The sequence below is a fragment of the Mobula birostris genome, chromosome 2 (genome assembly GCF_030028105.1).
Source record: "Mobula birostris isolate sMobBir1 chromosome 2, sMobBir1.hap1, whole genome shotgun sequence".
NCBI classification, from domain to species: domain Eukaryota; kingdom Metazoa; phylum Chordata; class Chondrichthyes; order Myliobatiformes; family Myliobatidae; genus Mobula; species Mobula birostris.
In genome coordinates this window covers 240277563-240303365 of record NC_092371.1, presented here as the reverse complement: position 1 = coordinate 240303365, position 25803 = coordinate 240277563, and the positions used below count along the sequence as shown (strand labels likewise).

The window sequence follows — 25803 nt, the reverse complement described above, 5'->3', positions numbered from 1 at the left end:
CTGCAAGAGCAAAGCGGATGCCAGAGGCTCATTTTGGTCACGATCATGAGGTGTATTTTAGGCCATTTTCAGACCTCCCACTTGGGGCATTCATTCTATGTAGCTCAAACAACATAGCTCAGAATCAGAATCAGAAGTAAGTAGCGTAAAATGTGAACAAAAAAAATTGTTCATGAGTTCAATATCCATTCAGAAATCTGATGGCAGAGGGGAAGAAACTGTTCCTAAAACATTGAGTGTGTGTCTTCAGGCTTCTGTACCTTCTCCTTGATGGTAGCAATAAGAAGAGGGCATGTCCTGGGTAATGGGGATCCTTAATGATGGACGCCGCCTTTTTGAGGCGCTGTCTTTTAAAGGTGGCTCGATGCTGGGGAGGCGAGTGTCAGTGATGGGGCTGGCTGAGTTAACAACTTTCTGCAGCCGTTTCCGACCCTGTGCGGCGGCCTCTCCACACCAGACACTGATGCAGCCGGTTAGAGCGATCTCCGTGGCACACCTGTAGAAATTTGCAAGAGTCTTTGGGAACACCCCAAGCCTAAAGTATAGCCGCTGTCACGCTGATGACACAATTGCTGTTGGCAAAGCTTCAGATGATGAGGAGGAGGCGCACTGGAGTGAGGTCCGTCTGAGTGGCTGGTTGCAACAACAATCTTGCATTCAACATCAGCAAGACCAAGGAATTGATTGTACGCTTCAGGAAGGGCAAGTCGGGGAAACATACCAGTGCTTATGGAGGGGGTCAGGAGTGGAAAGAGTGAGCAAAGTTGCCGGGCATTAACATCTTGGAGGATCTATCTTGGCCCCAGCCTATTGATGCAATCATGAAGAAGGCAGCCAGTGGCTAGACTTTATTAGGACTTTGAGGGCATTTGGTGTGTCACCAAAGACTCTGGCAAATTTCAGCAGGCGTACCGTGGAGAGCAGTCTGACTGGTTGCATCATCGCCTGGTGTGGAGGGGCCACTGCGCAGGACTGGGAAAAAGCTACAGAGGGTTCACCCTGGGCAGTGGTCACTCCACTATCAAGGACATCATCAAAAGTTGGTGCCTCAAGAAGGTAGCTTCCATGATTTAAGTACTCTCTCCACCAGGACACGGCCTCTCCTCATTGCTGATGTCAGAACGAGAAGATACAGGAGCCCGAGAATGCACACTCAACACTTTAGGAACAGCTTCTTTCCCTCCACTATCAGATTCCTGAACAGTGTGTGACTCCATGAACACAGATCGCCATTTTGCTGTCCTTATGTACTATTTACTTTTAAAGATATTTCTTATTATAATTTATGGTTGGTGCAAAACAAATTTCACAACATGTTCTCTATCAGTGGGAATTAAACTGGCTCTGATCTGGAATCTGCTCAAAAGGGGCCAGTCATGGAATCACACAGCATAGAATCAGTAGGGACCACTATCTGCTGGTCTTCTAGTAAACATCACAGCAACACACAAAATGCTGGAGGAACAGAGCAGGTCAGGCAGCATCTGTGAAGGGACGTGAACAGGTGACGTGTCTAGCTGACACCCTTTGTCAGGACTGGGGAGGAAGTGGGCAGAAGGCAGAATGAAAGGGCAGGTAGGGGAGGGGGAGGAGCATGAGCTGGCGGGCCGTTGGCGAGGCCAGATGAGGGAGGAATGTAGGCGGGTGGGGGAAAGGGAGAAGTGAGAATGATGTATGAAGCTGGCAGGTGATAGGTGGAAGGTGCAAAGTGTTGAAAAAGATGGAATCTGACAGGGAGGATAGTCGAATAAGGGAATAAAGGGAATTCAGCATCTACAGAATCTCTTGTGGCTCCAAGTATTGTAATTAGATTAGGTTATGAGGACACGCAGTCCTCTTTTATTGTCATTTAGTAATGCATGCATTAAGAAATGATACAATGTTTTTCCAGAATGATATCACAGAAACACATGACAAACCGACTTAAAAACTGACCAAAACCACATAATTATAACATATAGTTACAACAGTGCAAAGCAATACCGTAATTTGATAAGAACAGGCCATGGGCACAGTAAAAGTCTCAAAGTCTCTCGAAAGTCCCATCATCTCACGCAGACGGTGAACCTCCAGCGCCGCCAACTTGCCGATGCAGCATCCTGGAAGCATCCGACCACAGTCCGACTCTGAGTCCGTCCGAAAACTCCGAGCCTCCAACCAGCTCTCTGACACCGAGCACCGAGCACCATCTCTGCTGAGCGCTTCGACCCCGGCCCCGGCAACAGGCAATAGGCAAAGACGAGGATTTGGGACCTTCCCCTCCGGAGATTCTCGATCACACAGTAGCAGCGGCAGCGAAGCGGGCATTTCAGAAGTTTCTCCAGGTGTTCCTCCGTGCTTCTTCACGTCTGTCTCCATCAAATCAGGATTGCGCACGGCCCCAAGTTAACACATACGATATCATTCGGAACGGCCACGCGCGCTGCATCGCGCCGCCATCTTCTCCTCTCTCATTCATTATCTATATGTTCATTATCTATATGATTCATTATCTATATGAACCCAGTTTTCTAGAACTTGGCCCGTAGACTTCTAAACTTTTTCAAGCATTCATCTAATTGCTTCATAAGCACTGTGTGAGCAGTTGCCTCTATAATCACTCGGGCAGTGAGCTCCAGGTCTCAAACACTTCCTCAAGCTCGTATTTGGCAGCACTCAGTGACCACTTTATTAGGTACACCTTGCACCTGCTGATAGGCTGAGGAAGCTCAGGTTTTTCCCTCTGGAGCAAAGGAGGATGAGAGATAACTAGATGGAGCTGTTCAAGATGATGAGAGGCATAGATAGAGCGGACACCTAGCGTCTCTTTCCCATGACAGACGTGGCTAAATACGAGGGTGCATAATCTTCAGGAAAGCATGGGGGGGATGTCAGAGGGAGATTTTTTACACAAGGAGTGGTAAGAGTGTGGAACGCACTGCCAGGCGTGTTGTTGAGGAGGATAGATTAGGGACAATTAAGAGATTCTTACATAGGAATATGGATGAAAGAGAAAGAGAGGGCTCTGTGGGAGGGGAAGGTTATTTATTTATTGAGATGCAGCACGAAGATGGTGGCGCGACGGCAGCGCACACAGCCTTTCCGGTGATGAATATCTGTTATCTGTCAAGTAGGGGACCGTGCACAATCCTGATTTGATGGAGACATACATGAGAGCACAGCAGAACATCTGGAAAACTTCTGAAATGTCTGCTTTGCTACCGCTGCTACTGTGTGGTAACGGGAATCTCTGGAGCTGAAGGCCTCGAAATCTTCGGCTTTGCGTGTTTCAGCAGCCGGGGAGAGGTCGAAGGCGCTCGGCAGAGGATGGCACTCGGGAGGCTGTATCGGAGAGGCTGGTCGGAAGCTCAGAGTTTTCGGACGGATGGACTCAGTGTAGGCTGGGGTCGGCTGCTTCCAAGGTATCGACAAATTGACGGTGCCTGGAGGTTTATGGCAGGGAGTTTCTCCCTTTTGCCACATGCTATCGGGGACTCGGGAGTCGATTGACTCGGGGACTATGAGACTATTTTTTTACTGTGCCCATGGTCTGTCCTTCATCAAATTATGGTATTGCTTTGCACTGCTGTAACTATATGTTATAATTATGTGGTTCTGTCAGTGTTAGTCTTTGGTCTGTCTTGTTTTCTGTGATATCACTCCAGAGAAAGATTGTATCATTTCCTAATGCATGTATGCATTTCTAAATGACAATAAAAGAGGACTGAGTGTTCTCATAATCTAAAAGTAGGCTCTTCTGGCTCCTGGGCCTGCAGTCCCCTGATTTAACCCTGGCCTAATCACAGGACAATTTGCAATGACCAGTTAACCTACCAACCAGTAAGTCTTTGGACTGTGGGAGGAAACCAGAGCACCCAGAGGAAACCCGCGCAGTCACAGGGAGAACGTACAAACTCCTTACGGGCAGCGATAAGAATTGAACCTGGGTCACCTGCATTGTGTTAACCTCTGCGCTGATTTCAGAGTAGGTTAAAAGGCCGGAACAGCATTGTGGGCCGAAGGGCCTGTACTGTGCTGTACTGTTCTACGTGCTGTGACCTAAACAAAAACAATGATTCCCTGGGACAGCAAAGTACTTTGGGCTCACCAAAAAACCGCAAACTCAAGTACAAAAAAGGCTCCGGATCAAATCAGACCGCAGTGAACCTGGTGCAGTGATTACAGAATTCGGTAAGTATAGAGAGTCTTGGCCCAGATATAGATTCTGGCGGAGATCACTCATACCTAATGAGACTAGATGAACTGTTGGCCTCATTAAGACACTAGGAGTGAGTGCAGACACAGAAATTGGCTTAAAGTGAAAGTCTGCCAGCAGGGCAGACAAGGGCACATATGGCTGCAGTCTGTGACTTTAATGTGAGGATTTAACATGACACCAGCACAAGGACTTTCTCTTCGGAGCCTCAGGACTCACCACGAGGTTCAGGAGCAGTCATTACCCCTCAGTCATCAGGCTCTTGAACAAGAGGCGATAATTTCACTCAACTTCAATCACCCCGTCACTTTACTAGATTCACTTTCAAGGATTCTTCATCTCATGTTCTCGATATTAATTACTCATTCATTTATTATTGTTTTTTTCTCTCTTCCTTTGTGTAGTTGCCACAGTATTCTTTGGGACTTTTTGCACGTCGGTTGCTGTCTGCCTTGTTAGGCGCGGTCTCTCACTGATTCTATCGTTTGTCTTACACTTACTGTGATTGCCTGCAAGAAAACAAATCTCAGGATTCTATATAGTGACATATATAAAATTTGAAAGTAAATTTACTTTGAACTTTGAATTTATATGTAGGAGATTACAAGTAGAATAGATAACGGAAATGTAGTGAATGTCATATAATTGGACTGTCAGAAGGCCTTTGACAAGATGCCACACATGAGGCTGCTTACCAAGTTAAGAGTCCATGGTATTACAGGAAAGTTACTAACATGGTTAGAGCATTGGCTGATTGGTAGGAGGTAGTGAGTGGGAATGAAAGGATCCTTTTCTGGTTGACTGCCAGTGACTAGTGGTGTTCCGCAGGGGTCGGTGTTGGGACTGCTTCTTTTTATGCTGTATATCAATGATTTAGATGATGGAATATGCATCTTTGTTGCCAAGTTTGCAGATGATACAAAGATTGGTGAAGGGGCAGGTGGTGTTGAGGAAACAGGAAGGCTGCAGAAGGACTTAGACAGATTAGGAGAATGGGCAAGAGAGTGGCAAATGAAATATAATGTTGGAAAATGCATGGTCATGCACTTAGGTAGTAGAAATAAATGTGTGGACTATTTTCTAAATGGGGAGAAAATCTGAAATATCTGAGAAGCAAAGGGACTTGAGGATCCTTGTGCAGAACACCTTAAAGGTTAACTTGCAGGTTGAGCTGGTGGTGAGGAAGGCAAATGCAATATTAGCATTCATTTCAAGAGGTCTAGAATACAGGAGCAGGGATGTGATGCTGAGGCTTTATAAGGTGCTGGTGAGGCCTCACCTTGAGTACTGTGAACAGTTTTGGGCTCCTTATCTAAGACAAGGTGTGCTGGTATTGGAGAGGGTCCAGAGGAGGTTCACAAGGATGATTCCAAGAATGAAAAGGTTATCATAAGAGGAACATTTGATGGCTCTGGGTCTGTACTTGCTGGAATTCAGAAGGATGAGGGGGGATCTCATTGAAACTTTTTGAATGTTGAAAGACCTAGACAGGGTAGATGTGGAAAGGACAAAAGGGCACAGCCTCAGGATCGAGGGGCACCCTTTCAAAACAGAGATGCGGAGAAATTTCTTTAGCCAGAGGGTGGTGAATTTGTGGAATTTGTCACCACATGCAGCTGTGGAGGTCAGGTCATTGGGTGTATTTAAGCTTGATAGGTTCTTGATTGGACATGGTATCATTCAGAGCTTGATAGGTTCTTGATTGGACATGGTATCAAAGGTTCCGGGGGGTGGGGGGGGAAGGCCGGGGAATGGGGTTGAGGAGCGGAGAAAAGGATCAGCAAGGATTGAATAGAGGAGCAGTCTCGATGGGCCAGATGGCTCAATTCTGCTCCTATGTCTTGTGGTCTTATAAAGTCAATAATTCCTGGTACAGTCTGGTATCTTTATACAGGTATTGTTACTTGCCCAGATGACCCTATCCTCACTAAAGGAACACAGGTAAAGAATTCCAAATGTTAGATATGCTTTTATTCTTTATTTACAAAGCTGAATTTAAAGCATAAAAATAAATGTATAATTTCTATTGTTTAAAATGTAATTTAGTCTGTTTCATAATCTACTTGTTCCTTGGCGTTCCTTTTATCACATACCATTACCTAGTTTCAAAGCTGAAAGTTCAAAGTTCAAAGTAAATTTATTATCAAAATACATACATGTTACGACATACTACCTTGAGATTCATTTTCTTGCAGGCACTTAAAGGGCGAAAGAAAAACAAAGAATTTTATGAAAAGCTATCCATTACCAACCGAAGGCTGACAGATACCTTCGTGAAAGAGAAGACAAACTGTACAGAGAACGTGAGCAGTAACTTCTTCCACTTTGTACTCTAGCCCATGAGGTAAGGCTGATGTTCCACTCAAAATATGATTTGCTGTTGTACCAGATGATCTGTTTCAATGAATTGGGCAAACGGTTGCCAAAGGTTATCTTCAGAAGTCCCAGTATGATTACTTGTCTGTGTTGTTTTAAACCTTCACCTGCTTCTATTTTAAGCACCTGCTTGATTCGACTTAATCTGGTTGTTCTCACGTACAAATTTGCTGTGACTTCCAATTAAAATTTAATATGCAGATCTCTGCACTTTTACCTCTGATGCCACTGGACAGGGAAGACATTTAAGGCCACATACAGATCCCTGGGGCAGACTGCAATCTCTATCCTTTATCTTGATTTTGTCTTCTACTTTGAACAAAATTCCCCACCCAACCTGCCAATTTTAATCTAATGGGATGTGTCTGTATTATTTTGACATATACTCAGCGTCCACTTCGTTAGGTACCTTCAGAATGGTCTTCATGATCTTCTGCGTCTGTAGCACATTCACTTCAAGTTTGACATGTTGTGCATTCAAAGATGCTCTCCTGCACACCGCTGTTGTAACATGTGGTTACTTCAGTTACTGTCACCTTCCTGTCAGCTTGAATCAGTCCAGCAGTTCTCCTCTGACCTAGCTCATTAACAAGGCATTTTCACCCACAGAACTTCTGCTCATTGGACGTTTTTTTTGTTTTACATGGTATTCTCCGTAAACTCTAGAGATTGTTGTGCATGAAAATCTCAGGAGATCAGCTGTTTATGAGATACTCACACAACCCCATCTGGCACCAACAATCATTCCACAGTCAAAGCTATTTCAATCACATTTCTTCCCCATTCTGATGTTTGGCCTGAACAACAACTGAACCTCTTGACCATGTCTGCATGCTTTTATGCATTGAGTTGCTGTCACATGATTGGCTTATTAGGTATTTGCATCAATGAACATTAGGAATACCTAATAAAGTGGCCACTGAGTGTATGTTCTCATTAGGGAGCTCTGTGCCTTGTACTTGGGGAAGTTGCCATGCAGCCCTCTTAAAGTAGGGCACTTGAGGTTTCTGCGTTTGTGTTTGAACCAGTATATTTGAATCTTCAAGTAGTGTACTGCTCCTTAACCAGGAGCTGAATAGTTAGGCTTCTGCATGAACTGAACTGATTTGTCAACAGGCTCACTTTCAGGTAATCTTTACCATTCACACAAGTTGCTGGAGGAAGTCAGCAGGCCAGGCAGCAGCTAGGAATAAACAGGCGATGTTTCGGGTAAAGACCCTCATCAGAATTGGAAAAGAGGGGGGGAGATGCCAGATGTAAAGGTGGGGGTGATGGAAAGGAGAGTATCTGGAAGGTGATAAATGAAGATAGGTGGATAGGAAAGGTCAAGGGCGGGCGAGGAAGGAATTTGATAGGAGAGGAGAGCGGACCGTAGGAGAAAGAAAAGCATAATCTGAACTGGTTCAGCAGCAGACTTTCAATTTCAAAAGGGCCTGGGGGAGGTGATAAGCAGGTGAGAAGAGGCAAAAGCAAGAGTGGGGAATAGGGGAGCAGGAGAGGGTAAGCGAAATTTATTTTTTAATTTAAATTTCTTTTACAATTGCTGCACAGCATGTTGGAGGTTCAAAATATAAAATGTGGCAAAGCATCCATCCATCTATCTATCTATCTCTCTGTCTATCAGCCTATCTGCCGATCTACCCATCTATCTGTCTGTCAGCCTATCCATCTATCCTTCAGTTCATCTATCTATCCATCTGCCTGTCTTCTATATCTATCCGGATAGATAGATAGATAGATAGATACTTTATTGATCCCATAGGAAAATACAGTATCATGGTAGCATTACAAGTGTACAGATATACAAATATTAGAAGAGAGGTAAGAAAGAATAAAATATCTATCTACCTATCTGTCTGTCTATCTCTCTATCTGCATGTTTACCTATCTATCCATCCATCTAGCTATCTGTCTGTCTATCTATCTATCTATCCATTGGCCTGTCTATCTGAGCCTGCCTGTCTGCCTGTTTATCTCTCTATCTGCGTGTCTAACTATCTATCCATCGGCCAGTCTATCTGCATCTGTCTGTCTGTCTGTCTGTCTATCTTTCTATCTGGATGTCTATCTATCTATCCATCGACCAGTCTGTCTGTCTGTCTATCTTTCTATCTGGATTTCTATCTATCTATCCATTGGCCTGTCTATCTGTATCTGTCTGTCTGTCTATCTTTCTATCTGGATTTCTATCTATCTATCCATCGGCTGGTCTATCTGTATTTGTTTGTCTGTCTGTCTATCTTTCTGTCTGGATTTCTATCTATCTATCCATTGGCCTGTCTATCTGTATCTGGTGATATTAAATCTGATTCTTACTCTGACCTGGAAGCAACCCCTGCGTTCGAGGGGAGAATAAACAAAGTCCTTACAGATAGCAGTGGGAATCGAACCCTGATTGGTGATCACTGGCACTTTAAAGCGATTGCATCAACTATTTAATTGAGCACAATAGCAAGAACAAATGACAGTGGTAATATTTATTGAGTCGATGATCTTCAATATTCTGTCTTCAACATGCACAATAAAAATGGTGTCTGTATTCTTCAGTGCATTAAATGATTATCAAACAACATAACAATATTTATTATAATATTTTATCTTTTTCCACAGATAATACTTCTGAATATAGTTGTTTTCTACAGATGTTGTGGCATAAAATGATAAAATCATGGAGAGTAGGGAATGGGTTCGCTTGTCATAATTTTTTAATAGGTGAAAATAAATCGAAATAGAAACAAAACTGATTTTAAATGTGTAACGTCCTTTGGATATTTAAGGGTCTTCCTTCTCACATCAGTCGACCTTGCAAATAAGACCCGCATCTTCTGCATGTCCGCAGTTAGTCTTGCCCCAGCCTGCGAATTTGCATTGGAGAATTGTGTCCTCGGTCCCTGTACAGGCCACATCATCCATCCAGATTTGCCCCGTACCTGCAAGCAAACAATCACTTTTTAGTTGGCTTGTGGCATTTTTTTCAGAAAAAAATTACCACCGGTAAAAGTCGATCAAATGTTAAATCAAATCAATTAAAACCATGGGCACAAGAGATTCCGCAGAAGCTGGAAATCCAGTGCAATGCACACAAAATGCTGGAGGAACTCAGCAGGACAGGCAGCATCTATGGAGGTATATAAACAATCGACATTTCGGGCCGGGACCCTGCATCAGGACCGTAAAGGATGGGGGAAGAAGACAGAGCAAGAAGGTGAGGGGAGGGGGAAGGAGTAGGAGCTGGAAGGTGATAGGTGGAGACAGGAGGGAAGGTGAGAGGGGATGAAGTAAGAAGCTGGGTAGTGGTAGGTGGAAATGGGCTCTGAAGGATTTCAACTTGAAGTGTCAACTTTAATTTATTGATTGATTGAGATACAGTGTGGAATAGGGCTTTCCAGCTATTTGAGTGGCACTGCCCAGCAACCCCCACATTTAATCCTAGCCTAATCACGGGACAATTTGCATTGACCAATTAACCTATCAACCAGTACATCTTTGGACTGTGGGAGGAAACCAGAGCACCCGGAGGAAACCCATGCGGTCATGGGGAGAACATACAAACTCCTTACAGACAGTGGTGGAATTGAAGCCGGGTGACTGATACAGTAAAGTGTTGTGCTAACCACTACGCTATTGTGCCACCCCACAGTATTTTTGATAACTGTTTATTAATTTCCATAGATGCTGCCTGACCTACTGATTTCATCCAGCATTTTGTGTGTGTTACTGTCAATTTAAATTCACCATCTTGTACGTTAGGACCAACAGCTCTAAAGTTCACATATTCCAAATTTGCTTTGAATTAATATATGCCTGTTCCTTCCTTTTGTTGGCTAACTTCTCAGAATGTCAAATGTTAGTGTTGTTGTTTCAAAGTACTGATTGCTTAAGCTTTCGTGCCAGATTTAAGAGTCTAGCATATTGTCTGAAGCAAGATCAATCAAATGCATTCCAAGTTGTCCAATGCCTATATTAGCTTTTTTTTTTAGGAAGTTACAAACCTTGCACAATTTTGATGATTTCAGCTTTGGCCAAGGTTTTGTTGTGTAATTCTGAGTACCCTGTTCAGCACTCTTGTTTTCCAATCATTAAGCAAAGTAATTTGACAGCGTGCCAGATGACTATTATGCTTAGTGACTTCAAAACATTAAATTGATTCAAAGGAAAACGAGAGAGCCGAGAGATGCACATCTCAGTTCGTATTTTACTTTAAGCGAGGTGCGCACGTATGACATGGTAGCACGATGACCTATGCCATTTACATACTTTGACAGATAATTTGCAGTGCATTATTTCAATGGGCAAGAATGTTTAGTCAAACAGTATATTTACAAGATTACTCAGATATTACTGAAATATTAAATAGACAACAATGAGGAGTTCTCAATGAACGTGCATCGTTATCAGTACACAGAAAGAAAACAGACCCTAGTCTTTGCTGACCAGGATGCCTTCTGGAGCTAGCCTACCTTGCCTGCGCTTAGCCAAAATCCCTCTAAACCATGGGTTCCCAGCCTTTGTTATGCCATGGATCAATACCATTAAGCAAAGGGTCTATGGACCGCAGGTTGGGAACCCCTCCATCTAACCATTCCTAGATTCCTATCCATGCTTTGCCCAATGCCTTGGAAGCTATGTAATTATACCTGCCTCTATCACTTCCTCTGGCAGCTCGTTCCATGTGCCCACCACCCCCTGTATGGAAAGACCTCCTCTCACATCCCCTTTAAAGATGCTGCCTCTTTAAATGAATGCTTTCTACTTTTAGATTCCTATACGCTAGGGAAAATTCTGTGATATTATTCGTGCCCCTCATGGTTTTATGGACTTCTATAAGTTCACCTATCAGCCTGCTTTGCTCCATAGAACATCAAATTTAGAATAGTACAGCAAAGCAGAGGCCCTTCTGGCCACAATGCTGTGCTGACCTCCAAGACCAATCTAGTTCCAGGAAGTCCCAGTCTATGCTTAAAACTCAAGCCTCCAGTTCTGGCAGCATCTCAGAAAATTTTCTGCGCTCCCACTAGCTTAATATGCGTGACGGGGGTCAAGATCTGTCTCTAGCAAAGGAGGCTTAAGGCTCTCCTTCTCTACAGATCACCCAGGGGCAAGATGTAGCACTTGTTTAGCCCCCATTCCCTTCCCCCCCCAATCAGGATCACGTGAGGCCATGGGAGCAGGTGGTGGATGGTCGTATGAGCAGCTGGTGCATATCACAAGTCCTGGTTATGCGACCACTGACGCCAGGCAGACAATCTCCGAAGAGTATTGATAAAGGCTGGGGACATCTTCAAAGAGCGGTGTCTCAGAAAGGCAGTGTCCATTATTAAAGACCCCCAGCACCCAGGGCATGCCCTTTTCTCACTGTTACCATCAGGTAGGAGGTTCAGAAGCCTGAAGGCACACACTCAGTGATTCAGGAACAGCTTCTTCCCCTCTGCCATCCGATTCCTAAATAGACATTGGACACTACCTCACTTTTTTAACATATATTATTTCTGTTTTTGCATGATTTTTAATCTATTCAATATACATATTCTGTAATTGATTAATTGATTATATTATGTATTGCATTGAACTGCTGCTGTTAAGTTAACAAATTTCACGACACATGCCAGTGACAATAAATCTGATTCTGATTCTGTAAAGACTCTGCCCAGAATCAGGCAATTTCAAACAACTTCTTGTAGAAAAAATTGCCACGAACAGCCATGGTCATGGAAAGCCCATGATCACCCACGTCATACAACATGACACATAACGAATGAATGAACACGAGCTCAATCTCATCCTTCCTGTAGTACGGTGACCAGAACTGCTCACAACATTCCAGGTGAGGTCTCACCAACATCACACACAGCTGTAACATGGCGTTCCCATGCTTGTACTGAATGCCCAACCAATGAAGGCAAACATATTGAATTTGTTCTTATTACTAATTGGAACCAATTTTAATTCTTTCAAACTTACTCAGATTTTGGCAACTCAACAGGTTTTGCTGAGCCTGATGCCGTGCCCAGCCACAGGGATGTGGTTTTCCTCCACACAAGTTTACTGTAATTTTCAGCTTTACCACATACCCACACAGCACCACCACCAACACCAAAATCAAAGTCAAGTTTATTGTTATATAGATAAGTGCACCGTCCACGAGGACCACAACCTCATCGTAGGGTTTGGCGGCTTCTGTATCTCAATGACCTGGAGAGTGATGTTGGCTGGAGTCAGGGCTTTATGCGTTGGCTCTTGTTAGGGTCACTCATGCCATACAGGTCAAAGGGTAGAGGCCAGACTAAGAGTGGTCCACCAGACCTCCAGGTTCAGGGGTTCAGCTCAGGACCAACAATCCTAACAGCAAAATTATTACAGAAACAGCAATGAAGAATCCTTCTTACGTCTGAGTGCAACAGTATTCTTGAGTCTCCACCTGGGACTTGCATGACTGAGGGTAGTGAGAACTGAGCTACTGACATGATGAAGGAAGCCCTGAACCCTGGCAGAGGTGGAGGACCTTTATTGCTGCCCTAAAACAGGCAGCGTAATGGGCAGCAGAGAGAGACATAAGAACAGGTGTATGAAAAAATTCTTCAAAGTTTACAGTATATTTGTTGTCAAACTACGTATATGTCCCCGTATATGACCTGAGATTGTTTTACTGTAGTTGCTCATTGTATGTTGACTGTGCATTGTTCTGCTGAACATTGAGGGCATACTATGTTGGTGCCAGAATGTATGATGACACTTGTACACCCTTGTATTGTATCCAAAGTTCAAAGTTTGAAGTCAGCTTGTTATCATAGTACGTGTACAGTGGGTCACCATATACTACCCTGAGATCCATTTTCTTGCAGGCATTCACAGCAGAACAAGTAGTACAATGGAATCAATGAAAACTACACACAAACAACCAAGGTGCAAAAGGAGAAAAATATATATACAATACTAATAATAACAAAAGTAGCATCTGAGTCAGACAAATTATATTACGACCAATTCATTACTACAGACAGGGCAATCCATAGTAACTGTCCGGATATAATAATACAGGATAAACAAGCAAGAAGAACTTACTTAATCGACATAGCCTTTCCAAACACACATCACTTACAGAAATCAGTAAATGAGAAACACCAGAAATCTGCCAAATTAAAAGTGGAAATTTATACATTGTCCCAATAGCAACTGGCATTATCCCAAAGCCACTGCACAATAGTATTAAACAATTAGGCCAACACAGCAATACTTATGTAAACCTCCAGAAATCCACAATATTAAATATCAATAAAATAGTCCAAAAATCCCTAGAAATTGAGAAATGACTGTGCTTGGCTATGCCCTTACCTCAGGTTTTACCAGCTTCAGCTGAGAAAAAATAAAAAATAATAATAATTACGTAAATAAATAAGACTGAGAACAAGAGTTGTAGAGTCCTTGAAATTATTTCCAGCAGCATCATATAAGCAGCATTCACAAAAAAGAAGTGCAGGTGGTTAAACTCTAATGATTAGGGTTTTGCCAGTTGGTTCAAGAACCAAATATTTGAAGTGAAGTAGCTCTTTTTGAATGGGTGGCTGGATGGAGATACGTCTCTACCAAAGGAGGTGTAAGGGGCTCCTTCCCTCCAGGTGTAGCACCTGCTTATCTCCCCGATCGGGGTCACGTGAAGTCATGGGAACAGGTGGTGGATGGTCGTATGAGCAGCTGGTGCATGTCACAATTCCTGGTTGTTCTTGAACCTGGCGTTGTGGGACTTCAGGCTTCAGTACGTCCAGCCTGATGTTGGTTACAGAAAAATGGCATGGCCCAGATGGTAGGGATCTTTGACAATTGATGTTGCCTTCTTCAAGCAGTGCCTCCTGTAAATACTACCAGTGGAGGGGACAGGTGTGCTTATTATGTATTGCTGCTCCAATCAGTGAGGATCTGCAAAAATTTGTTAAGAGGGTTTGATGATAAGCTGTACCTCCTTAACCTCCTAATGATGTAACGACACTGCACATTTTCTTTATGATTGCATCTAGGTGCTGGGTCCAGGAGAAGTCATCAGATATGTTAACACGTAGAATTTAAAGCTATTGACTTTCCACAGCTAATTGCCCAATGTTGAGTAATACATATTCAGCCCACTTCACTTCTTGCTCCCCTGCAATCTCCACAACCCCCACCACCAGCAACAGCCATGTGAGCTTAGTGTTCACACATCAAGGCCCTCCATTGCTCAACGTCAACTATGCATGTTGCGTCTTAGTGTCCAGGTGATACGCAAGCCAAGCTGTTGTCCATGCAGCAGGCTCCACTCTCCATGCAGCTGATAAATCCAAAGAAATAGCAGAAACCAATACAGTTTGGCTCCAGTGGCGTTTCAGGAGTTGCCAGTCAGTGTTGAACTCAGGAGCTTAGGGACTCCAGCTCTGGATTTTTCCTCGGGGTTTACTGCCAGAGCCTTCTCCAAGAATGGGTGGAAGTTTAGAGACAGAGTTTTCCTTCTCCTAGATGAGCTGCCAACCATGACTAACAAGCCCCATCTGCTCAAAGCGACTGGCTTTAAGGCACCAGTAACTTGCCTTTGCTTCTTCTCCTGACGGTAGAAACAGTTCTGCTGGGCTTAGTAGCTAAGCCACATGTGAAGGTCAGGAGCTAGTCTTGGTTGTTAAAGCCTATTTGAGAGGCATACCATTGGGACTTATCCCTACTACCTACCCTGGCTATGACAACCTTAAGATGCACAATACAAACATGATAACTGGAGAAAGTCATAAGTTGCCCAGCAACTGTGACATTTTTTATTCTAAATATTTGAGTGCATGTAAGAATTTGAGTTAATCTAAAAAATTGTGTTTCCTGTTTTTTAGTAAATATCTAACACTTGTTGAAGGCCACATTGTATAACTAGTGTGAGTTAAAGGCGGAAGACAGGAATCTCAACTCGAAGATGACATCAAATCAGTAAGATTGTTAAAAATATGAGGACCATTCAAAGAGTGTGGACTTCGGTAAGTGAATGGGTAGTTGGTTTTATTTTAAAGATTTATTGCTTGAGTTTAGATTCACAGTTAAAATCTTTTGATTTTGTAATAAATGTGCAAACAAAATAGTTGTTTATCCAGCTAGAATTACATGATACAAATAGATGGCAATATAATCTGAATCATTTAACCATATAACCATATAACAATTACAGCACGGAAACAGGTCATCTCGGCCCGTCTAGTCCGTGCCGAACTCTTACTCTCACTAATTTAATATTACTGACATACAGAATGTCATGAAAGTTCTTGTTTCGCAGCAGCAGTACAGTGCAATACTTAGTAATTAAAATTGTAAATTACAATAAAAAGCATATCATTAAAAAAAGAAAATTCAATTAAATAATTCATGCAAAAAGAGGGGAAAATAGTGAGGTAGTGTTCATGGGTTCATTGTCCATTCACCAATCCTCGTAGAGGGATCAGAAGTGGAGAGAGTGAGTAATTTCAAGTTCCTGGGTGTCAGGATCTCTGAGGATCTACCCTGGTCCCAACGTATCAATGTGGCTGTAAAGAAGGTAAGGCAACGGCTATATTTCATTAGGAGTTTGAAGAGATTTGGCTTGTCACCTAAAACACTCGAAAACTTCTATAGATGTACCTTGGAGAGCAGTTTGACAAGCTGCATCACTGCCTGGTATGGGGAGGGAGGGATCCTATTGCACAGGACCAAAAGAAGCTACAGAAAGTTGTAAAGTTAATCAGCTCCATCTTGGGAACTAGCCTCTGTGGTGTCCATGAGAATCCAAGACATCCTCAAGGAGCCGTGCCTCAGAAGGGCGGCGTCCATTAGTAAGGATGTCCATTATATGGAATATAAGGTGGTTACTATTTCACCCTGAGGGTAGCACAAGAGGATCCATGTACCAACATGTTGGAATAGGAATGGGAATCGGTTTTAAAATGTTTGGCCACTGGGAATATCGCTTTTGGCAGATGGAGCGGAGGTGCTTGATGCAGCTGACCCCCAGTTTATAACGGGTATCACAAAAGTAGAGGAGGTTGCATCAAGAACATCGGAGACAATAGGTGACAATAGACAAGTGAAGTGTTGCCTCGACTGGAAGGACTGTTTGAGGCCTGAATGGAGGTGACTGAGCAGGTGTCTTTGTGTGATGTGTTACTAACGTCTAACTCTATAGAAATACTGAGAAAGAATAAAAAAAAACCATTGCAAGGAAAAATGTTTAGATCTCTTACAAGCAGTGAGAAAGGAAAGGTTGTCTAGAGTTGGAGATTTCAAGACTGCGTTCTGCAGGCTGCAGTGTGCCAAATGGTGTTGGTTTTGAGTTTGCATTGGACCCTGTTGTAACAGCGCAGGAGACCGCAGACAGAAAGATCAGCTGGGGAGTCGCATGGGAAAATATAATGTCAACCAGAACCTCAAATGATCACTCAGTCTGCAGTTTGTTTCTCCAATGTAGAGAAGGCCATTTTATGAAAACCAAACACATTAGATTAGATGAGATGAAGTTCAAGAGAATCATTGCTTCACCTGGAAATACTGTTTGCTGGATTCAAACATTCATGCACTGAGGTTGGCTACATCCCCTGCAGCTGTCCCATCTTATCCCAATTCAATCCAATTTTCACATTTCAGCCCCAAAGCCATTTCCAAAGTGTTTCACTGTTCTGCTAGTTTTCCATTCCATTTTCATTTCAAAGTCAAAGTAAATTTATTATCAAATGACATGTATACCACCATTTACTACCCTGAGATTTATTATCTTGCAGGCATTTATAGGAAAACAAAGAAATACAATACAATTTATAAAATCTATACGTAAACAAAGACTGTCAACCAATATGCCAAAAGACATATTGCACAAATTACTAACTAAATAAATAATTGATATATACACTCAATGGTAACTTTATTAGGTACACCACTTGAAAAGTTCCATCAACGCTGTCTTCGAAACATCTTAAATATCGGCTGGGAAGATAGAAGAACCAACGTCAGTGTGCTAAATGAAGCAAAAACAACAAGCATTGAAGCCTACGTCATCAAGAACCAACTAAGATGGAGCGGTCATGTTGTTTGGATGAAAGACGAACATCTGCCGAAACAAATCTTCTACTCCCAGCTTAAAGAAGGCAAACATAAAAGAGGCGGACAACAGAAGAGATTCAAAGACGTCTTAAAAGCCAACATGAAGAAATGTAACATCAACATCAACAATTGGGAAACCAATGCCAAGGACAGGAATCTCTGGCAGGGAACAGCAACATTCGAAGCCAACCGATGCGCAGAATTAGAAGAAAAGAGAAGCAAATGGAAAGAGAGGCAGCAACAACTAAAGCCCGATCTGCCATCTGGAACTACCTGTCCTGAATGCGGAAGAACTTTCAAAGCCAAGATTGGACTCATAAGCCACTTGAGAGCCCATAAGTAGATCAACAGAATGAAGACCATCATCCTCGATCTCGAGGGATAGCCACGACGACGACGACACCTGTACACCTGCTCGTTAATGCAATTATCTAATCAGCCAATCATGTGGCAGCAACTCAATGCATCACAGAATGTAGGCATGGTTAAGAGTTCAGTTGTTGTTCTGATCGAACATCAAAATGGGGAAGAAATGTGATTAAAGTGACTTTGACTGTAGAACGATTGTGGTTTGAGTATCTCAGAAACTGCTGATCTCTTGGAATTTTTACACACAACAGTCTCTAGACAAGGGGTTCCCAACTTTTTATGTTATGTCCCAATACTATTGAGCAATAGGTCTGTGGATCCTAGGTTGGGAACCCCTGTTCTAGAGGTTACAGAGAATGGTATAAAAACATCCAGTGAGCGGCACTTCTGTGAGTGAAAATATCTTGTTAATGAGAGAGGTCAGAGGAGAATGGCCGGACTGGTTCAAGCTGACAGGCAGGTGACAGTAAAGGCTGATTTACACTTCTGCATCAACTCGACGCCGTACCTACGGCGTCATCGCGAACCCTATGCAGAGCCTACACGGACCCCTATGCCGTAGCCTGACGCGCACCTCTTCCAAAATGTAACCATGTGTTGCGGCAATGCAAACCGAACAACTGTGATTGGTCCGCTTGGTAGCATCGCATTTTCTCCTACGCTGCAATAGCTTCCCATTGGGCGACTGAAGGGCAGGGAAGGAACTCTGGCTGCAATGCTTTCCATAAAGCTTTACAGACCTCCGAAATTATGGAGGACATATTTCACTGCTACGAAAAAAGACGCCCGCTTTAAACTTGTTTACCCCGCGAAAGACTACCATGACCATGAAGCCTTGCGCAGGCAGGTGTGTGCGGATGCGCGCCATGCCCGAATTGCAGAGCGATGCAGACACACCAGCGCACAAGTATAAATGCTCACAACACACATAGGCCACTTGCGTAGGCTACAGCGTTGAGTTGACGCACAAGTATAAATCAGCCTTAACTCAAATAACCATATATTACAATGGTGGTGTGCAGAAGAGCATCTCAGAATGCACAACACGTCAAACCTTGAAGTAGATGTCAACAGAAGACCACAAACCTACACTGAGTGGGCACTTTATTAGGAACAGGAGCTACATTTAAAGTGGCCCCTGAGAGTACATAAGCAGATAAATACATTGATGAATGCATTAATGAATAAATGAATGAATGAGTGGGTGAATTAATAAATAAACAAACAACACTGAGAACATGAATTGTATGTCCTTGAAAGGGAGTCTGTATGTAGTTTATTTCATTATTCACACCAATTTCTTTTCCTAAATCATCTGGAACTCTTCCCCCCAGCTGGTACAAATGCAATGAAAGCACAAACATCTACAATCCATCGCTGTTGGAGAAGACACTTAGTGTGGAGCTTTGAACCCGTGAACCTCTGACTCCGAGACGAGTCCGATAAAGGAAGATTGAGCGCCAGAGAGCTGAATTTGCATTACTGAGAGCCTGCTGGTTGTATATGGTGGGAAATGGATGGGAACATGTGGGCAGCTTGCACATTAGTTCCTGCTGCGTGTTGCTGGTGGTTGAGGCACCCCGGTGGCAATGTGAACTTGGACAACCATCTCTAAAGTCACAGTAAAGCTATGAAGGCGTCTGTATAGGATGCTCCATGGTTTCTGGAATTCTGATCAAAGTCTCAATTAAATGCACGCATCTGTATTTAATCACAATTTCCTTAAAGTTCCTAGAGCCAGCAAATATGTATCCTATCTCCTTGACAAAGACATCTGTGTAGCAAATGAATAATTTTTTCTAAGGGGAAGTAAAATGTTTTTGACATATTTTGCATACTTTTCATTGATAATGTTTCTTCAGTTTTCTGTTTCAAATAAACTATTCTATGGGAAACATTTTGTAACAGTTCCACTTAAAACACTAAAATAACATTTTTGCTTCCTTTTTTCAGCATATTTCAATTTATATTAAATGGAAAGGTCAATAAAAGCGGCAAAACAAATTTCTAGCACAGTAGTATTTGTTCCACGTGTAGATGAAGGGGAGGGGGAGGTTTCTCATGCGCTATCCACAGCATGTTGCGGTATATGTTCGCAGTACGTTTCTGAAGTGTGGTCATTAATTGCTTATTTATTTAGTTATTGAGATAGGGCGCTGAGCAGGCCATTCTGGCCCTTTGAGCTATGCTGCCCAGCAATCCCCCCATTTAACCCTAACCTAATCTCAGAACAATATACAATGACCAATTAACCAACTAACTGGAGAAAATCTGCAGCTGCTGGAGATCCAAAGCAACACACACAGGATGCTGGAGGAGCTCAGCGGGCCAGGCAGCTTCTTCAGAAAGGGTCTCATCTCGAAATGTCGACTATTTACTCTTCTCTACAGATGCTGCCTGGCCTGCTGAGTTCCTCCAGCATTTTGCGTGTGAACCTATTAACTGGTATATCTTTGGACTGTGGGAGGAAACTGGAGCACCAAGAGGAAACCCGCACAGTCCTGGGGAGATCATACAAACTCCTTACAGGCAATGGCAGGAATTGATCCTGGTTTGCTGGTACTGTAAAGCGTTGTGCTGACCACTACACTACCACACTGCCCCTGTGTCATCTGTGGAATGATAAAGGTATTTAAAATTATGAGAGGGATAGATAGAGTTGACGTGGATAGGCTTTTTCCATTGAGAATGGGGGAGATTCAAACATAAGTTGAGAGTTAAAGGGCAAAAGTTTAGGGGTAACATGAGGGGGAACTTCTTTACTCAGAGTGTGGTAGCTGTGTGGAATGAGCTTCCAGCAGAAGTGGTTGAGGCAGGTTCAATGTTGTTGTTTAAAGTTAAATTGGACAGCTACATGGACAGGAAAGGAAGGGAGGGTTATGGGCCGAATGCAGATCGATGGGACTAGGTGAGAGTAAGAGTTTGGCACGGACTAGAAGGGCCAAGATGGCCTGTTTCCGTGCTGTAATTGTTATATGGTTATATGGTTATGAATTATGGTGCTAATTTTTGTTCATTAAACTCAAAATGAAATACTAGTTGAGTTGCATCTCACTTCCAACTATAGTTTATACAGATATACAAGAGAATCTGCAGATGCCGGAGATCTTGAGCAAGACACACAAAGTACTGGGGAGACTCAGCAGGTCAGACAGCAGCTATGGAGAGGAATAAACAGTCGGGGTTTCAGCTGAGAGCCTTCATCAGGGTTGGAAAGGACGGGGGCAGAAGCCAGAATAAGGAGTACGACCTTGTAGATGAGGGGGCAGGAGTACCACAGTGGTATAGTGGTTAGCACGCTGCTGTTACGGCTTGGTGCATTGGAGTTTGGTGTTCAATTCCAATGTCACCTGTACCTTCTTCCCGTGGATTGCTTGGCTTTCCTCCAGGTGCTCCTGTTTCCTCCCACAGTCCAAAGACGTACTGGTTAGTAGGTTAATTGGTCTTTGTAAATTGTATAGGGTTAAAACAAGAGTTGCTGGGTGGCGTGGCTCAAAGGTCTGCAAGGGCTGGCTCTGCACTGTATCTCCATAAGTAAATCAATAAATAACTAAATACATAAATAATATGTCATGTGTGAAACCAAGCAGAGCTGCAGAATGGATGATGCTAATGAGAGAGATAACAAGAGACAATGGAGAGCCATTCAAAATGCTAATAAGAGAGAAGAGAGAGATTAATGAGCGACAGACACATAATTCAGTATGTTGCGTCTGCTTTGAACCTGAACTGTTCACTAACAAATCCTGCTGAGACAATAGGAAGTGTGAAGTTTGATGGACAGGTGATACCCCATCAGGGAGATAAAAATAGCGGGTTTGCTAAGGCACGGGACACACACGCCACGAGACCCTGGAAAGAGCATTGTGCCCCACAAGTTGGTGGGAGTTTGGAGGACCGATTCGCGGGAATCGGTCAGAGGCTCACAGGGTGTAAAGGTACGATCGGTGGGAACCTGGTGTGTGTCTGCCCTTGCCTGGGGTGTCGGGTTCACCATAGAATAACGATCGCATCCAGAACAGAGGGGTCACAGTCGGTGACCACAGCGGGATCAGAAGGCATCGAAAAGTTTGCCTGAAACCAACTGTATCTCTCACTCTCTCTCTCTCCAATGGTACAACAACAGCGATTACTTCGAACTACACTAGACTGAACTGAACTCTGCGTCACTTAAGACTGATCATTTCACCCCCAGACTGCGATAGAGCTTGGTTGATTCCTATTACCCTATTTCTGTGTATATGTGTATACTATCATTGCTAACCTGTTACATTTATATCCTTGTGGTTAGTGTACTGTATTACTTATTTCTTTAATAAAACTTTATTAGTTCCTAGTAATCGCAGACTCCAACGAGTGTTCCATTTGACAACCCAGTTACGGGGTATGTAACAAATAAAACAATGAAGAAGTTGGGAGCTGATAGGTGGGCGAGGTAGAGGGCTGGAGAAGGAGGAATCTGATAGGAGAGGACAGTAGATGATGGGAGACAAAGGAGGAGGTGGAAAACCAGAGGCAGGCGATGGGCAGGTGAGGGGAAGAGAAGGGGTGAGATGACCACCAGAATGAGGCAAAGCAAAGGGAAAGGAGGGAAATTAGAGGGGAGTGGCTACCAGAAGTTAGAGAAATTGATAGTCATGCCATCAGGATGGAGACTACAAAGATGGAATATGAGGAGTTGCAGAACTTTTCCAGCTTATGAACGCCTGATATACTTACAGCCTGGACATACAGTTGAGCACCGAGGACACTAATGAAACCGATTGGCTCTCTACTGCAGGGCTGCAGGCATCTTATGTCCGGTCTGAACTCAGCTCGTGATTACATCTCTGACGTGGGAACTGTTCGGCAACCCTGCCTCGTTTATAAATGACTCTGAAATTTGCTGATGATAAGAACAATTCCTGAGCACCTGTTGGAAAATACTTAACACTGCCAATTGATCCACCATGTAGCACCAAGACATTATTGTTTCTTTTATATTGTATTTCCTATATTTCCTTGTTCGTTCGTCATCTACCTTGTTGTATGAACATGATTGTTCTTGGCAAATTTTTCGACAGAAGTGGTTTGCCATTGTCTTCCTCTGGGCATTGTATTTGCAAGATGGGTGCCATCAGCCATTATTTAATTCAATTCAAATTTAATTCATTCAACCATACATCTGTTCTGGGACCCCTACTCATTGTGATTTTTATAAATGACCTGGATGAGGAAGTGAAGAGATGGGTCAGTAAATTTGCTGATGACACAAAGGTTGGGGATGCTGTGGATAGTGTGGAGGGCTGTCAGAGGTTACAGCGGGACATTGATAGGATGCAAAACTGGGCTGAGAAGTGGAAGATGGAGTTCAACCCAGATAAGTGTGAAGAGGTTCATTTTGGTAGGTCAAATATGGTGGCAGAATATAGCATTAATGGTAAGACTCTTGACATTGTGGAGGATCAGAGGGATCTTGCGATCCGAGCCCATAGGGCAGTCAAAGCTGCTGTGCAGGTTGACTCTGTGGTTAAGAAGGCGTACGGTGCATTGACCTTCTTCAACCGTGGGATTGTGTTTAAGAGCCGAGAGGTAATGTTGCAGCTATGTAGGACCCTGGTCAGACCCCACTTGGAGTACTGTGCTCAGTTATGGTCGCCTCTCTACAGGAAGATGTGGAAACCATAGAAAGGGTGCAGAGGAGATTTACAAGGATGTTGCCTGGATTGGGAATCATACCTTATGAGAATACGTTGAGTGAACTCGGCCTTTTTTCCTTGGAGTGACAAAGGATGAGAGGTGACCTGATAGAGGTGTACAAGATAATGAGAGGCATTGATTGTGTGGATAGTCAGAGGCTTTTTCCCAGGGCTGAAATGGCTAGTATGAGAAGGGATAGTTTTAAGGTGCTTGTCATTGAGCCTACTAGCTATACGGGATTGGATGTTATGTAATGAACTGGATGTGATTAGGGAGCTTAGGGTAAAAGTAACCTTAGGAGACAGTGAATTCAACTTGAAATTTGATAGGGAGAAAGTAAAGACTGATGTAGCAAAATATCAGTGAAGTAAAGGAAATTATGAAGGAGGAATTGGCCAAAGTAAATTGGAAGGAGATGCTGGCAAGGATGACAGCAGAGCAGCAATGACATGAGTTTCTGGGAAAATAAGGAAGTTGTAGGATAGATGTATTCCAAAAACAAAGAAATACTCAAATGGCAAAATAGTACAACCATGGCTGACAAGGGAAGTCAAATCTAATGTAAAAGCAAAAGAGATGGCATGCAACTCAGCAAAAATTAGCAGGAAGATAGAGGATTGGGAAGATTTTAAAAACCTACAGCAAGTAAATAAAAGAATCATTGAGAGGAAAAAGAGGAAAAATAAAAGCATGCTGGCAAACAATATCAAAGTGGATAGTAAAAACTTTTTCAAGTATATAAAAATTAAAGAGAGATGTAAGTGGATATAGGACTTCTAGAAAATGAGGCTGGAGAAATAATAACAGGAGACAAGAGGATGACAGATGAACTGAATGAGTATTTTGCATCAGTCTTCACTGTGGAAGACACTAGCATGTGCCAGGTGTTGAAGGATGGGCAAGTGAAATACAATGTTGGAAAATGCATGGTCATGCACTTTGATAGAAGAAATAAATGTGCGGACTATTGTCTAAACGAGGAGAAAATCCAAAAATCCTGAGATGCAAAGGGACTTGGAAGCCTGTGCAGAACAGACAATATTGTCTGTACTTGCTGGAATTTAGAAGGATGAGAGGGGATCTCATTGAAGCCTTTCAAATGTTGAAAGGCCTGGACAGAGTAGATATGGAAAGGATGTTTCCGATGGTAGGGAAGTCTAGGACAAGAGGGCATAGCCTTAGGATAGAGGGGCGTCCATTTGAAACAGAGATGCGGGGTGTTCATGGGTTCAATGGCCTTTCAGAAATTGGATGGTAGAGCGGAAGAAGCTGTTCCTGAATCATTGAGTGTACCTGCTTTCTGATGGTATCAATGAGAACAAGCCATGACCTGGGTGATGATGTGTTCTTGTGCATGAAGCACGAAGCAATAGCATGCGGACAGGGCAAGAAAAATAAATAGCACAATGATTTTTATTGCAAAAGAGTCAAAGGGTTGGAAAGGTTGTTCTTTCATCAACAGCTCAGGCTGAATTCTTTGACATTCAATTTTGAGCCTTGAGTTTGGGGTCGCATCATCAGCTAGTCCAGGGGTCGATAATGAAGATTGAAGCCCGGAGGTCAATGGTCAATCAGAAGTCCAGATGTTGATGCCCAGTAACTGGAGACTGTAGGCCTGGGGTTGGAGGACTGCCCGTGTGTTGTAGGCCTGTGTTTGGAGGACTGCCTGTGTGTTGTAGGCCTGTGTTTGGAAGACTGCCCATATGTTGTAGGCCTGTGGTTGGGGGACTGCCCGTGTGTTGTAGGCCTGTGTTTGGAGGACTGCCCGTGTGTTGTAGGCCTGTGTTTGGAGGACTGCCTGTGTATTGTAGGCCTGTGTTTGGAGGACTGCCCATGTGTTGTAGGCCTGTGTTTGGAGGACTGCCCGTGTGTTGTAGGCCTGTGTTTGGGGGACTGCCCGTGTGTTGTAGGCCTGTGTTTGGAGAACTGCCTGTGTGTGTGGGTGCGTGGGAGACAGAAAGGGGCTTGATTTGCTGTCATTATTTGGTTGGTTGTGATGTTCTGGTTTGACGGATTCTGCGTTGTTCTGCTGAGCATTGTGTACATGCTTTGTTGGCGATGGAATATGTGACAGTCATTGCAGGTTACCCCCATCATTTCCTTGGGTCTGTTGG

The 25803-nt window shown here is 43.3% G+C and overlaps 1 protein-coding gene across 2 annotated transcripts in view; it reads right to left on the bottom strand.

Annotated features, from left to right (window-relative positions):
* Positions 1 to 9061: 9061 nt before the first annotated feature.
* The window catches only part of scara5 (scavenger receptor class A, member 5 (putative)), a 186919-nt gene continuing 170177 nt past the window's right edge, over positions 9062 to 25803 (bottom strand). For both annotated transcript variants that reach the window (XM_072251637.1, XM_072251638.1), the window contains exon 9: positions 9062 to 9501. In XM_072251637.1, coding sequence (XP_072107738.1) covers positions 9365 to 9501 — 137 coding nt within the window. In that variant the 3' untranslated portion in view covers positions 9062 to 9364. The remainder of the gene's footprint in view (positions 9502 to 25803) is intronic.